This window comes from Paroedura picta, chromosome 6 (assembly GCF_049243985.1).
Source record: "Paroedura picta isolate Pp20150507F chromosome 6, Ppicta_v3.0, whole genome shotgun sequence".
Lineage (NCBI taxonomy): Eukaryota > Metazoa > Chordata > Lepidosauria > Squamata > Gekkonidae > Paroedura > Paroedura picta.
Genome location: NC_135374.1, coordinates 93,665,157 through 93,680,617, shown reverse-complemented (window position 1 = coordinate 93,680,617; position 15,461 = coordinate 93,665,157). Strand labels below are relative to the sequence as shown.

Sequence of the window (15,461 nt, the reverse complement as noted above, 5' to 3'; positions counted from 1 at the left end):
AGCTGAGGGTGGGTGTATTATAACTGGAGAGGATGTTGCTTGAATTTTTCTTTCTTTATATTCCACCTTTCTTCTGAATGAGGACCCAAAGCAACTTATACTATTCTCCTCCTCTCCAGTTTATCCTCACAACAGCCTTGTGAGGCAGCCCAAGTCCACCCAGAATGCTTGCCTGGAAGAGTGGGGATTCAAACCTGAGTCTCCCAGATATTAGTCCAACACTTTAGCCATCACATCATGTTTTATGCCTTAATGGGTTAAATATATGTTGTGGAAATTATTCTGACAACTTAATAATTACCTAAATTGTCTTAAATCCCTTTCATGGCTCCAGGCATAATGTTAGCAGGCTGCAGAGTGAGTTACTTGTGGGCTGCTGTTCTATCAGCAAGCTCAGCATCTCTCTACTAGAGACTTGTCACTTCAGATTTTGGAATACTAAGCAGTACCACATGATGTAGACTGGCACCATTAGCCTGGCAAGAGCCATGACTCTGCAAAGTTGGCCTGTACTACAGGGCTAGATGGAGACCTTGATAACTATAAAATTTAAGCAGGCAGGTCAGGGTGGGCGAGGCTGTGTACCCATCTGGGTACTTAAGACCTAACGGGCAGCCCTGAGAGTGCTGAATGTGTGAGGCTCGTTCATCTTACTGTATTTTGTGCCAGTGCCATTTTTTCCCCTCTGTTGGCAAGAAATAATGCATCTGCTCTTCCCAAAAGCCATCTGTTGTCCTGTGGTAACATTTTCAGCAACCACTGTTCCTGTCTTGGAAGGAAAAGAAGCGGACTATGTCAGCCTTTAAAATGTAGTTCTTGTGGACTCCTCCATGTATAAGACTCAAGGAAGTTGGCATCTCTTTTAAAGAGTCCTACTAATGGTCCATTTGTGCCAAGCACAGAATGCTGTGGCGACGTAACACTTCGTCTGCTGTCACAGATATGCATATCGGATAGGTCTGAAGGTCATACATTTTTTTTTGATAGCTTTGTGCATTGTAGCTGTAATGGACAGTAAATGGTTAATGCTTTAACCCAGTCTGGGAATCTTGCGTGACAAAGGATTCAGATAGAATTCTACAGTTGGGAATGGCCGTTAAGAATGGCAGTTGAGTGTAAAAGAGAGTTAAGCAGATTGAGAAGATTTATTGATTGATGAATTGATTGATTGACCACCACTATTGTCCCAGCCAGCTTGTGACGGTTTATATAAAAGCATAAAAACAGATAAAACACCAGTACAACAATATTGGTGGCAACATTCAACAATCTACATTCCTCATGTGAACCCTCAACCCTCATGCTAATAGTCACCGTTGACCTAAGAGATGACCACGGGTGATATTTGACCTTGGGGTGGGGTGGGGTGCTACAGTCTACAAGGGACTACAAGATCCTGAGTTAATGAAGTATGACGAATAGCCCTTCCCAGAGAGATATAGCTCCTAGTAAAGGGGGTGGTAAATATCAAGCATTTAAGAAGGGATATTGGAATTTATGTGAATGTTTCTGCCATCACCAAATTAAGTATCTTTGTGTGATGGGCTGCCCTTTGCCTGGGGATTAGGGGATCTTCCTTGGCTGTGTTCCAGGCCCTAAGGGTCACCCCTTGCCTTATCGCCTGCCAAGGAAAGGAGGTATTGTCAATCATGTCCTCTTTACTGAGTCCCTCTGGCTCTGTGAGGGCTGCAGGGGTGGCTCCTTGCTCCTTGAGTCCTCTGCTGTTTTCTCTCATCTCCCTGGCTCTCCTTCCTCCTCAAACACCATCCCACCTTTCTCCCTGCATCTCCTTTTATTCCCCACTCAAATCATCCCACCCAAGTCTCTCAGCTGGTCTACATCCCCCTCCCCCTCCATCCCCCTCAGCCCTGTCCATCTTGGTTCCCAGCTCCCCCATTGGTCCCTGCTGCCAAGCCTAGCTAACTCCTCTTAGGCAGGGGCAAGTCCTCCCATCCCCTGTCTTTCCTCTGCTTTGCCCTCAGCGCCCCGCGGCTTGGTGTCATCTTAGGGTGAGGCGTCAACTTTAGTTTTGTGCAGTGGAGGTACCTGCTGTTCTGACTGCCATTGCTGTGCCACAAAAGTTGTGGGGGCACTCTGTGGGAGGGGCGAACTCAGTGCCACTGTGGCACCTCCAGTCTCTTCGGGGGCTTCCTCGTTGTTGTATGCTGCCTTGCCCCTCCAGTGCTGACCTCCGTGAGCTCTCAGTGGGGCCTACATCAGGAGTTCAGAGAGGTACTCTTGTGTGGTGGGAGTCCAGGCAGACCCTTTGGGCAGCTGTGTCCAGACACACTGAAACAAAGAAGTTTATGCTTGTTTATTTAAGCTGGAACTTCCAAGAAATCTCTCTCTTCAGTTTTAACTACCTGTCTGTATAGCAAAATTCCTTGTTTGTGAGATTATCTATTGTTTATATTTATACAAAGTTATACGTTCCTGTCGCCTGTTCGTCTTTTAAGACTCAAACCTGATACCTACCTGACCATTTCACCTCAAAAGCGCAATAAAACATTTTGTTAGTTTTAAATTACCATCAATCAGTCTCATGTGCCATTATCAGAAAAAAACTGATGAAGGATTTTAGTTGTCTCTCAGTTCCCTAGGCTGGCAGCATATATCTATAAACATTTAAACAGCTGGGTGAGATAGAGAGAGAAATAAAAAAGTAAAGGGGCTGCTCAGCCAAGAAAAGATAAAGAAAACCCCAAAGGGAGTATGTTATCGTAGCCCTACCGTAGAACTGAATCATGCACTTTATTTGTTTTTGGCCTTAAGTTGTTTTCAAAATACAAAAATCTTGCTGAATTCCAGTTACAAGATATTGTACTTTTGTCTTATGCAGGTACGGCTGCATTAGAAGAAGACGCGCAGATTCTTAAAGTTATTGAAGCTTACTGCACAAGTGCCAAAACGCGCCAAACGTTAAATTCAAGTAAGTTTTGAAAAAAGTAAAGATTTGTTGCTGCCCTGTTTATTCAATAAGTAGCATCACTAGCCTTCTTCGAACATTCCAGTTGATTGTAGAGCTCTAAGTGCTGGAAATAATATACATGTAAACTCCTAGAATGGAATAGGTAAATGTTTGCTTTTTAGCCTGTGACTTTTTAGGGTTCTTTGTGCACTCACATGCCTGTGGTACTGATTCAGCAGAACCATATATACACTGTGGTGATCAGAACTATAGGTACAGTAGGAGCTGCCATGGGGTCGTATTAGGTACATAGACTTAATTTAGTTCTGATCTATATGATTTATTTATCACATGTCATGTGTAGTGTAGCCAGGAGATCCGAGGATTTTCTGGCAGCCAGGCAAGGAATGTTCGGAGGTGGTTTTGCTTTTTCCTCCCTCGGCATCATCACCCCCAGTGTTCCTTGGAGGAACTACCACCCAAATCCTAGCAGTCTCCCATCCAACTACAAGCCGGGTTGGCCCTGCTTAGCTTCCGAGATCTGATGGGCTCAAGCTTGCCTGGGCTATCTGATCAATATAACTCAATGGAAAGGCTCTCAGACCATTCAAGAATGGTCTGCCATGGTTCCCAAACTTCTTATATTTGGGGGACAGGATAGGGAAAGGGGGTGGTTTAAAGCTGGCAGCACATTTCGTTAATGTCCGGAAGGTTGATTTATGTTTTATTGATTAGCTTCTAGAAGACAAGTGGGCAGGCATGCTCGGCTAGCCTAGTTAATGTAGCCTCTCCTTTTGTATAGTCTGCACAGGCTGCAAAATAGGAGTGTGCTTTTGGGCCGGTGTGCTGGTTCTAGGAATGCTCCATGCTTGCATCGACAGCATGGAGCACCTGCCAAAGCATTCTTCCTTTCCCCTTCCCTCAGAATGTTATCATGGCCTTTGTATTGGAGAAATTAGTATTAAAAATTAGTATTTCTCCAGTAGTAGATATTAGTAGAAATTAGTGCTGCATTGGAAGAGCATGGTAGATGCGTCTAACACATTGTGTTAATGTTTCAAGGTACACCAGCCACTCTCCTGGCACAGAACTTGGAGAGCCAGTGTGGTGTAGTGGTTAAGAGTGGTGGCTTCTAATCTGGCGAGCCAGGTTTAATACCTCGCTCCTCCGCATACAGCCAGCTGGGTGACCTCATGACAGTCCCTGTCAGAAGCTCTACCCGCCTCACCTATCTCAAAGGGTGCCTGTTGTGGGGAGAGGAAGGGAAGGCGATTGTGTGCTGCTTTGAGACTCTTCGGGCAGTGAAAGCAGGGTATAAAACCCAACTCTTCTTCAGTTGAAGGCCCAAGCGTTTCCACCCCTTTGTTAAAACTTCCCGTGCTGGATCCAGATTCCTGATGTTGTGCCTGTCCCACAGGATTGTGGATGCTGACTAGTATTCCTTGGGTTAGTTCAGCAGGATTGGGCTGCAAAACTATCATCATATGAGATGTGTATAACTCTTGTACTCAGCAATACATGATATCCATTACTTTTAGCAATAGATAGAAATGGTAAGTGTAAATGCAGAATTCAGCTCACGTGGTATTCCAGCCTATTGGTTTAGAACTCTGAGCTTTGTTTTTAAATCTTCAACCAGAGATGTACTTTAAAAAAAAAAGAATTAAGAGACTTTTTCCATTAAAAGAAAATGTAACTGGCTATAAACAGTTCCTAGCAGATTAAATATTTCTTTTTAATAATTCCCCTTTGTTCCAGAAGAAGATACATGTATTTTATACATACCTGTATGTTTAGCAAAGCTGCTGTGTTTTCAGTTACTCGGATATATACCCAGCTTACACTGTGTTTTGGGGACCCAGATTATTTAATCTTAAACAAGGCTGCAATGGTGGAGATCCTCTATTGTAAGTAAAGCATTGCCCCTAACAGGAGAATCTGCCAGCATGTTTTATAGATGCATAAGGGAGGAAAAGCACTTTTTCTCTGCTATGTCCCAGTTGCACAGTTTTGCCATTAATCATAAGCCTAGATAATAGTATTATGCACTCAATTGTCAAATTATAAATTATCGAGTAGTATTATTGGTAGCAGTTGATGTAGAGATTAGTGGGTATTCATCCATTAAGCCCCCTAATGCTTAACTATTTGAATGCCATGGCATGTAAGACATTTTATACCAAATGTATTGGGCTGACAGTCAGCTATCATTCTGCTTTCCACTTCAGTTAGACTTCATGCATGAATACTGTATAAGGATATTTAGCTATTTATTGTAGGACTACTTTGCAGTCTCTTACAAGAAGGTTCATAAACTTTTTGTGAACCGTAGTATTGGTATCAAAGTGGTAAAACTCTTTTTCGCTTTGTAAGTTTCTGTATGTTTCTGTTTAGGCTATGATGAATTTCTGCTGATTCAAACTTTGTCCTCAAATGTTACTGTTTACAAGTTTTTTTTTTAATGATTGTACAGGATGGGAGAGAAAAGATAAAATAAAATTGCTGGCGCTTTAAATGGCACAACTGTGCTTAGTTGGTGTGTGTAATTATTTTTTTTTAAAAAACAAAGTGACAAAATGTGTTTTGAAGTGTACTTTTCAAAGTTAATGGAAATGTGTGCTTACAGACACACAACTGGTGTAAAATGTTTTTTGCTTTTTTGCCTGTCCCCCCTTCTATGTATATTTTGTTAATATACATAGTATAATAAATTTCATTGCTTACACTAAAGAACAACAGCTTTTATTTGCATTTGTTTGCAATGAAAACAAAGATAATAGCATTTTGATGCACGGCTTCTTTCTTTTCCAGGCTGCTGATATTGTTAAAATTATATATAATTTTTCTCCATCTCTACACATGTAATTTTTAAAAAACGTAATGAACAAAAGAGATTGTCTTTGGCCTTTTGCTATGGGAATAAGACCTGTGAACCTGGAGGTTCCCTTTAGTCGCCATGGTAGTAGCCACTGTGAACCAATGTGTGTCTTGGTTCAAACACTGTCTTAGGCTCAATGTGATTCCCTTCCCTTCGACTCACATATTTGGATTCTCCCCTTTTCTTTCTGCTGTTTATAAAAGAAGAGGAAGGGAGGATCTGAGTGCTATAGGGAAAGAATATTCCTAATCACTAACGATCGTTTGGGTTGTTGAGAACATTGCACCTGAACTAACTATGTATGTGTGTGACACTCCCCTGGTTTTTTATCTCCAACATTGGGAGTGTTTGTCTAGCTAAATTTTCACTTAAATAAGAGACCTCTAATAAGCCCTCCCAAAGAGCCTCTTGTGGCGCAGAGTGGTAAGGCAGCCGTCTGAAAGCTTTGCCCATGAGGCTGGGAGTTCAATCCCAGCAGCCGGCTCAAGGTTGACTCAGCCTTCCATCCTTCCGAGGTCAGTAAAATGAGTACCCAGCTTGCTGGGGGGTAAACGGTAATGACTGGGGAAGGCACTGGCAAACCACCCCATATTGAGTCTGCCATGAAAACGCTAGAGGGCGTCACCCCAAGGGTCAGACATGACTCGGTGCTTGCACAGGGGATACCTTTACCTTTACCTTTAATAAGCCCTCCCAGTAAGAGATATGCTGCCTTCTACATGGAATGCCCATCTGGCTATATTAGGATTAGCATACCTAATCCAGCCTTATTGTTGGATGTTCAACAAGAATGTCATGTGTTTTATATTACATGTGGTGCAATCATGCAGAATATGGTTAGGAAGCACAGATGTGTACATGCCCACCCAGGGCTCCTCCCCTTCCTAAACCCTCCAGGCTCATGATTGGCTATTGGGGAGTGTCGACATGACCATATATGGTCATATCACCCAAGAAGTGTTTAACAGATTTTTTAAAATATATTTAAAATTAACTCCCATCCATTCAGGAAACCCTCCCAGGGCCCTCAAGAAACCCCAGGGTTTCACAAAAGGTTGAGGAAGCCTGTATTAACTGATCATGTGAAAAGCCCCTTAAATAGAGAAAAGTGGATGCAGCTCAGCAATGTTAGATCCAATACATTGTTTTAGTTTTGATATCAAGGTAAAATTGTCTATGCTCATTCTTCTCAATTCAGTACACACTCAACTTGGTTCCTTCCATGAAAATCATTGGGAAATCCACAGTGGGCATAGAATTTTGGCTCAGTTCTCATGTGCCATTTTAGGAATGTTGTCTCATTGGAAACATAATTGCATAGAGAAACCTCCAAATTGCAAATTTTTTTATAACCCCATGTGGCTCTAGCCTAAGTTGAAACCTTTTTTCAAGGGGTTTGTAATGTCATACTTAAAATGGCTCATACAGTCTCATATTATATGGGGCTGTGTTCATATGCTTGTTTCCAGCGGTCACAGAAGGTTGGTACTCGGAAGGGAGACCACCAAGGAGGACTTTTTAGAGGAAGGCAGTGGCAAACTACCTCTGCGTCTCACTCGCCTTGAAAGCCCTTTACTGGAGTCGCCATAAAATGGCTGCGACTTGATGTCACTTTGTGTGCATGCACAGCAGGCCTCAGACTGTACATGAATTAGGCCTTAATTACATGCCCACGTGATCTATCTTTCTCCTGGGCATGCCCAGTTAGTATGTTACCTGTCTGCACAGTAAGTTTGCAGTTGCTTAGGTGATTTTATCTGACCTCAGGTCATTTTCACAGCCCTCCTTTTTCCAACTAAATGTAGAACTAATGCAAGCCCCTCCCCCTCCTTCCTCACTGATCCAGCCCCCCTCCCTGAAAAGTCTTTAGGTAGGATAGTAAAGGGGTGGCTCCCATGATCTTTCTGGGGAGTTTTAGAGTACACCTTGGGAGTCACTCTAGCAACACTGCAGAAATGAGTGTTTCCTTTAAAGGTGATTTAGGGGGAGTAAACAGTAATCCTGGGTAAGGAATAGTTGTACAGGGCAATCCTGAGAAAATTTTCCTAGGAGTGAGTTTAATTTCTTAGACCTGACTAGCATTCTGACCTGCATAGGAACGCACTCGCCATCTGGTAATCTAGAATACTTAAAAAAACAAGTACAATTCAATTCTGTTTCAGTGTTTTAACTCAGTAGCTCTTTCTAGAAAACACCATTTCTGGAAATGCAAAGCAGCACAGCTCCACAAATCTTTTCAGGGCTTTTCCCCATTTTTTTTTAAAAGGCTGCTTGATTTGTTGAGTTATAATTTCTACCACTTATTTTCAAAATCTCCTTTTTAACAAAGGTAATTGATTCTATTTAAAAGTGCGTATGTAAACTGAGGCACCCTACAAAAAAGAGGTTTTCTTAAAAAAGAAACTATCTTATTGTGTCTATGTTTTTTAAAATAAAATGTACGTGCAAAAAGTATTAATTTTGATCTAAAACCCAACCCAAATGGGGATAACAAACGTTGGTGCCTTTTTAACAATATTTTCTCTTTTCCTTTTCTTCCCATCACCTTTTGCTTTTGTTTCATGTGTTTTGGTTGTGGCTTATCCTGTATGTTCTCCTCCTCATCCCATCTCTGCCTGTCTACATCCACCATTTCATTTCACCCATACATCCTTAGCATGGCAAGGCACTGACCTGATGCATAATCACGTCTTGGCTGATGATGACCAATCAAGTCTAGACTCCTTGGGTCGTCGCAGTAGCCTTTCTCGTTTGGAGCCTTCCGACCTCTCTGAAGACTCTGACTATGACAGTATATGGACAGCCCATAGTTACAGAATGGGGTCTACATCTCGTAAGAGCTGTTGCTCGTATATCTCTCACCAGAACTAATGCACTTCTGAGCTTTTCTTAACAAATGCTTGTTGTATCACAGCCTGCTTTTCTTAGATGTTTCCTTGCAGTTTCCTTGTCTCTTTAATGTGATATTTTAATCACCTTTGGAAGAAATTTCTGATACTTTGGTTATACCTGGCGGGCTAAACCTACCGGATATTTTTTAATATAAAAACTGGCAGCATAAATATGTAACTTTGGATGGCCTGGGGTTTAAAAGTATCACTTCAGTTATTCTTTCCTCCCCAGCACAGTCCCACTTTTTTTATAGCACCTACTCGTGTTTTGTAAAGCAGCACTTGTGCCATGAGTATGGGAATAATTTAGCCTTACAGGTTTAATGAACAGCAAAATCAAAGACATTACGGGAAAGCCAAGTGATCTTGGCCAAGTATAAGTTCTTTTAAAAAAACAAAAAACAACCAAGCAGGTTTGGTGGGAATTACTGTCAGTTTACCATATTATATACTTTAAAAGTTTGAGCTAGTGCATTTTTTAAAATTGGAAAGTTCTTAGTTGTTCAAATAACTACTGGCAAAGTATTTTGCAGTTTTATGCTACGGTGTCGAAGAAACCAGCCACAATCCAGAATGTTGTAATCAGCTCCATCCCTCCAGGAATAAGTCAGATGTGTATCCTGAATAGCAGATCCCCTTTTCCCTTAGATACACGGGAAGTTGAGAGGAGTTTCAAAAGCAGTTTTCAGCATAAGTGTGCAGCTTCCTTCTTCGCATGAGTTAAGCCATACCTTGGGCATGTGCAAAAACCCTTCTATGTATTTCATTTGCTCTCTGTGTTACGAGCCACAGGTTACAGATACTCCTGTGCCATGTAAACTTGCAACAAGAAATCCTAGATCCCTTTTTGTGAAGGTGTGGGGGAGAAATCCTATGTTCTTGGAGGCAAAACATTCTCAAAATTTTCTGGTTACAATTTTTCTCCAAGTAGAATCTAGTATGGTCTCCCCTATTTTCACACAGAAGGATCTGTGATTTCTTCTTATATTTCTGTTGGTTTTGGAGACTCTGCACCTTGTGGGCCACAACTCAGAGAGATACTCTGGGGCAGGGGGTGTTGAGTTTTTCAAAGTACCAAAGCCTTGTGTTCCTATTTTGGTTTTAGGCCATGACGATAAAATTAGGGATGCTTCTTTATATTTCAGTTTACATCTGCAATATATAATGCAATGGATTTATTTCATAGATTCCTGTTGTTTTTGTTCCAGCAGCTGGTGATACATTGGAGTTTCAGTATTGTTGAATAAGAGATGGGATACTTTTTACTTTCCTATGAAATAGAATCTGATGGTTTTGCAGGTAGCTCTGATGTGCAGGAAGAAATTTCTAGGAGTTAGATTTTGTGGTAAGAACTAGAAATCATGAGAAGACAACCTTTCTTTCCCCAAGTTACCAAATTTGTTAAAACTGCTATAGCCAGGGTTCTAACACTACAGTTCAAGCACATTAAATCAAGCACTAGTGATTTCTGACAACCTGATAAGAAATGTTTACAGTTTCTCAGATGATTCCAATAGAGTACAGTTCTTGCTGCTGGATTCTGGAATATAGTATTGTTAACCTACTGATATAAGCAAAGGATTGGAACAGATATTTTAAGATATGCAGCATAAAATGACTTGCATTTAATTTTATCTAAAGTAATTCATAAATAATCATGTATGTATTTGAAAGAGGGTTCTTATTCAGTAAGCCAAAGAGCTTGGAGGCCAGATGTATCTGTATGCGGAACCCGGTATTAACCGGCAGCCTGATCTTTAAGCCAGAAAGACAGCAATTGCTTGCATGCTGCGGCTACGCTGACATGGAAGACTCACTGTTAGAACTGTTTGGATCCTGATTCATGGCTTAATATGGGAACTTCAAGGTTGTCACAACTGGGCACTCATCCCACTCTCCACATGGTCTTGTACAACTCAGTGGTCAGCAGGAAAGCCCCAAAGCATGACACCAGTGTTTCATGCAGAGAGCTCCTGTTTTGATGTGGCCACACCAGTCTGGAGAATGGGATGTGGTTGTGGCTTTACAGAACACAGTATTTTTCTTATAAAGAGTGCTAAGGGCCAAAGCATACAAAGCATACATGACACAGATGTAGTGGTCTCTCACCTGCTTAAAAAGAAAAAAATATCATCTGTGGAAGGCATCAAGTTTGAGCAGACTGCTAAATGCAGCTGGGCTGGATTTTCCTTCTCAAAATACTTTCCTGCTCAGGTGTTTTTTCATCAGTGGTGAGGGCCAAGAGTACAAGTGCCTCTATCTCATCCTGAGCATGTGAGAAAGCTGAGATGGAACGTTTTGAGCTAGAGGGGATGCAAGTCAAAGGACAACCAGTCTTGTCCCCTGCCCGTTTTGCAGGTCAAACTTGGAAGCTTTCTGCAAGCTTCTTCTCCAAAGAAATAGGAAATAGCATCTAATGGCCAGTTTAGCCTCCAGGGAGAGCAGTATATAAATATAATACATAAATAAAGAAGCAGCGGCATGGAACGTTTGTGTGCTCGTAGTGTAGCTGTCAGCCCTTTAATTCTCATGTTTTCAGGGTTCACTATTCTCTTTTTAATGGTGACAGTGAAGCCACACACAATTGCCCCAATGATTTAGCAGTACTTTTCTGGATTATTTAAAAAAAAGGGGGGGGTATTTATTTAATTAATACATTTATATTGCTTCTTGAAATAGTCTATGTTTTGCAATTCTGTGTCTGCCCCAGAGCTTTACTTTCCCACTCAGAGGGATGCTTGTTAACTGGATCAGAATATTCTGGCTTTGATCATTTACTACCATTAATTATTGCAAGAATGATGGACCGTTCCAGGGTTGGATTCCAAGATCCATGGACGCAAGGATCACATATCTGCCCTGAGTTCCCTTCCCACCACTAGTCTTTTCCAGTTTCAGGAAAATTTCTTCCTGGGGCTGTGTGAACCACATGGCCTGATAGCCATGTGGTTCAGGAAGCTGCAATGGGGAGAGGGAAAGTGGTGAAATTTCCCTGGCAGCAGAAGTCCAGGGACCAAAGAGGCAGAAGGGCTCACCCTGTTAGACCTACCCTCTGATAAATCAGCTATCACAATCCTGGAAATGAACTTCCCTGGCCTTGGAAAGTCCTGCTTGCCAGGAGGGGAATGCGGGAAAGAATCTGTGACCATTAGTGCCTTCCACTGATTGACCACCAGGTTTCAACCCATGACTTTTCCCCTTGTAACCTTACACTTTAAAGGTCTTAGCCAACATTTTCTTTGTTGCAGACTGCTGGTTTGTTATGAATGGATCAGAAATATTAATGCATCAAACATTTTAAAGGAATTCCAGTGTTAAAATGATGGTATTCAGCCCCAAAGTGTCAGCATTTTGTTTTTTAAATATTTGTGGAACTCATTAATGGTACCTTATGTTATGCAATTCTGTAAGATAAGTGTGTACAGTTAGTATTATAATGAAGGATTTGAATTAGAATGTAGGTGTGAGCCATCCTTGGTCCCTTTCACATGGCTTAAATGGTATTGGCATTCAATTAGTATTTACGATAAGTTGACATTAAAAGCTATATTGAGTGTTTTGCATAATCATGCCAAAACACAATAATATGTATATATGACATAAAAAATGAAAAAAAATCTATATATTGTGCATTTCATTTGTGAACAGGAGAAGCCATCTTTTAGTAAGTTACTGACTTTTGAAAAAGAATATAGATGTATATCTGAATGTCTATTGTATTGTACAGTTTGCATTTTATTGTTTGTGGTGGCATTTAACAACTAAGTGGTGATTTTTAAAGGTATCTGTTATGTACAGTTGAAATAAATTTTGCATTTACTATCCTGTGAGTTTAATATTAAATGACTGCACCATGAAAGGGGTGATGTACCTCATAATTTCATTTGTTGTTGTTTTTGGTTTTTTAAATACCTTTAGCATGGTCACGCAGAATGTTGCGGAGAAGATGCTAACTTATGACCTGAATGTATCATAATCTTTTGCCCAAAGATCTGACTTCACACAGATATACTCCATATTCCATGCATTCTAAGAGAATATATTTTCAGATATCTCTTGTTTTGGAGAACTTTATTCTGGGCCAGCTTCACTGTGTGCCCCTAGTGGCTCCAGAGCAAGATGCATTTCTTCCGGTGTTTCTGTTACAACTGCAGATATCGGCCCCATTTTACATATCAGTAAAGCAGCAGGTACTTGCTGGCGAAAGCACAAGTTACCAGAATTTAAGGTGGTAGTGTGCACTCTTAAACACTGTTGTTGCACATTGGTAGGGGTCATGCTTATTAATGCTTATCTATGAGCAAATGGGCCAGCTATTGGAATGAAAGAATGAAAGAGCCTCTTGTGGCGCAGAGTGGTAAGGCAGCCGCCTGAAAGCTTTGCTCATGAGGTTGGGAGTTCGATCCCAGCAGCCGGCTCAAGGTTGACTCAGCCTTCCATCCTTCCGAGGTCGGTAAAATGAGTACCCAGCTTGCTGCTGGGGGGTAAACGGTCATGACTGGGGAAGGCACTGGCAAACCACCCCGTATTGAGTCTGCCATGAAAACGCTAGAGGGCGTCACCCCAAGGGTCAGACATGACTCGGTGCTTGCACAGGGGATACCTTTACCTTTTTATTGAAATGAAGGACACCTCCAGTGTGCTCTGGGTAAATTGTTAAATATGAACAGAAGAAGGCGATCCGTTTGAACTGTGACATCTCAGGTGAGTGAGGGATATGCATCCCTTGCACATGCATCACTGCTCATGCAGCTCAAGAAGGTGAAGGATTTGTGTATATCTTAATATAGCTATAAGCTATATTAAGCTGAGTCTTAATAATGGTAGCATTTTCACTCCGGTATGTGAGTTTCAAATACGATCAGTGTCATTAACAGCGTTACTAAATTTTTAATTGTGTGAGCTAAATAACATGAATAAACACTAGACCTGGTGTACGGAATATATACAGACCGTATTTATCGCTTTTACTGCTATATTAGCAATTCATGTTACGTAGGTGTGATTGCTATAGGAGAACAAGCCTCTCATTTAGTTAGGTAATGGTGAGCAAATCTCTTTCTAAAATAAGTATCTCTTGTTTTTTTAAGTGATGTTCTTTATTGTGACCCAGAAGGGGAAAACAGTATACCCTTTGCTTGGAGTATGTTCTCACAGGTATGAAATAATTTTCAAGGCCGTTAGTGTGCCTGTATCTCTTTTGAAAGTCCTCCGTCTTGTGATTCATTTTGGCATCCCAGTTATGTGAAATAATGATTTCCCAGTTCTTGCAGATACTCATTCCAAACCTAGATTTATTTGTGGGTTTTTTGATGAGAGTCAACACTTCAAATCTGAAGAACACTTAAATTGTATGTAACTACTCGGCTAAAAAGAGTGAAATGCAGAGAGAGATGTGTTAGTATAACAGATGTTAAATATTTAGGCAAGAGAATTTAATGTGGAAGTGGGAATTGTTTTATTGTGATTGTAGCCATAAAATAAAGCCAGGTGGAATACGGACCCTTCACTTCATTGATACAAATAATAAGGAAAGAAGAAAATTACTACCAAAATACAAAAGAATTTATATATCTAATTCCAAGTGTGCCCCCAATCTGCGAATACTTAAACCTGCAAACAGGGGGCACACCCCAAACAGGGTTTTCTGCAGCCCTTTAGAGTTGCTGAAAATTTCAAAAGGCTAAAAAACCCCTCACACACACATGGGGGGGAGGGGGTTAAATTCCCCCCCTCCCCAATACAAAGTGTTGTTTGAGCATTCAAAACAACACACTTGCCGCAAACAGCTGAAAAGGGGCCTGGGCAGTTACTGCTGCAGTAGCAGGTGCCACAGCAACAGAGCCTGGGGTCGGCTGGGAGCCCAGCTGCCATAGCATATGCTTGGAGCCACTTGGAGCAGCTCCCAGATACCACTGCTGCTGTGGCCAAATTCCAAGGGAGTCCCACAAGAGTGTGACAACAGGGATCCCCTCCCTCATTGTGAGTTTCCCAGGTCTACTTAAAATAGTTGGTTTGACAAGCTGAGTCTTGTGGCATATAACTCTGGTGTCCGCTCAAGATACTTTGCAATACTATCACTCATAGCTGATCTATTGAAAGTCAGGGTTTATCATACTGGAGTTTTTGTTTTGTTTTGAAAAAAGTATTCCTGAGCATATCTTTAGCTATGCCAAATTTAAATGACTGTCTTAGTATAAACACATTGGGTTTTAGTCCTTACTGAGACTGCTTGGTCATGATCCAAATCAAATGGCAGCTTTTATTCCTCTCAGCTTACAGTTTTTACTGCTGTGGTCCTTAGGTTGCTTTGGGGGGGGGGACACGCAAGCAGTATTAAGTCTATACTTGAGAGTTGTTTTGGTAGTAAATGTCCTTTCAGCCTACTGATGTAAAAGAATGAATGTAGGCATTCTCCTGTACCGCAATGCGTAATCCTTTTCTCAGCTGGTCGAGAACCAGAAGCATTTCTTTGAAAACACTATATGGGGAGTCTTTGCAAGGTGTGTAATTTGATAACTGCAAATAACTTTGAGTTCTGTCGTTTGCTCTGCCAAGTGAATAGGTGTTAGCGTGTATGTTGCAGGTGTGTTTTTGAAAAAAAAACCCTGATTTAAGCTATTGTAGATTTTGTATTGTCGAGCATAACTTCATTTACCTTGTGGTTTAAAATGTTTTATTGGTTATGTTAGATTCAAGTCTAGTAGCACCTTGGAGGCCAACAAGATTTTGGGGGTATAGGAGGGTAGACCTACGTGGCTCTTCTCTGAAACTATATTATTGG

General features: G+C 41.2%; 1 protein-coding gene across 11 annotated transcripts in view; it reads left to right on the top strand.

The window, feature by feature from the left end:
- Positions 1-15,461, top strand: part of ARHGEF7 (Rho guanine nucleotide exchange factor 7) — a 123,424-nt gene that overhangs the window by 87,946 nt on the left and 20,017 nt on the right. For 4 of the 11 annotated variants that reach the window (XR_013232132.1, XR_013232133.1, XM_077343755.1 and 1 more), the window contains exons 18-19: positions 2,840-2,929; positions 13,768-13,834. Coding sequence is in view for 8 of the 11 variants with exons in the window: in XM_077343755.1 (XP_077199870.1) it covers positions 2,840-2,929; positions 13,768-13,834 (157 nt within the window). In the remaining 3 variants the exon portion in view is untranslated. Of the gene's footprint in view, positions 1-2,839; positions 2,930-8,442; positions 8,620-13,767; positions 13,835-15,461 lie in introns of all 11 variants that reach the window. The other 7 variants (XM_077343750.1, XM_077343753.1, XM_077343749.1 and 4 more) reach the window with 2 other exon arrangements.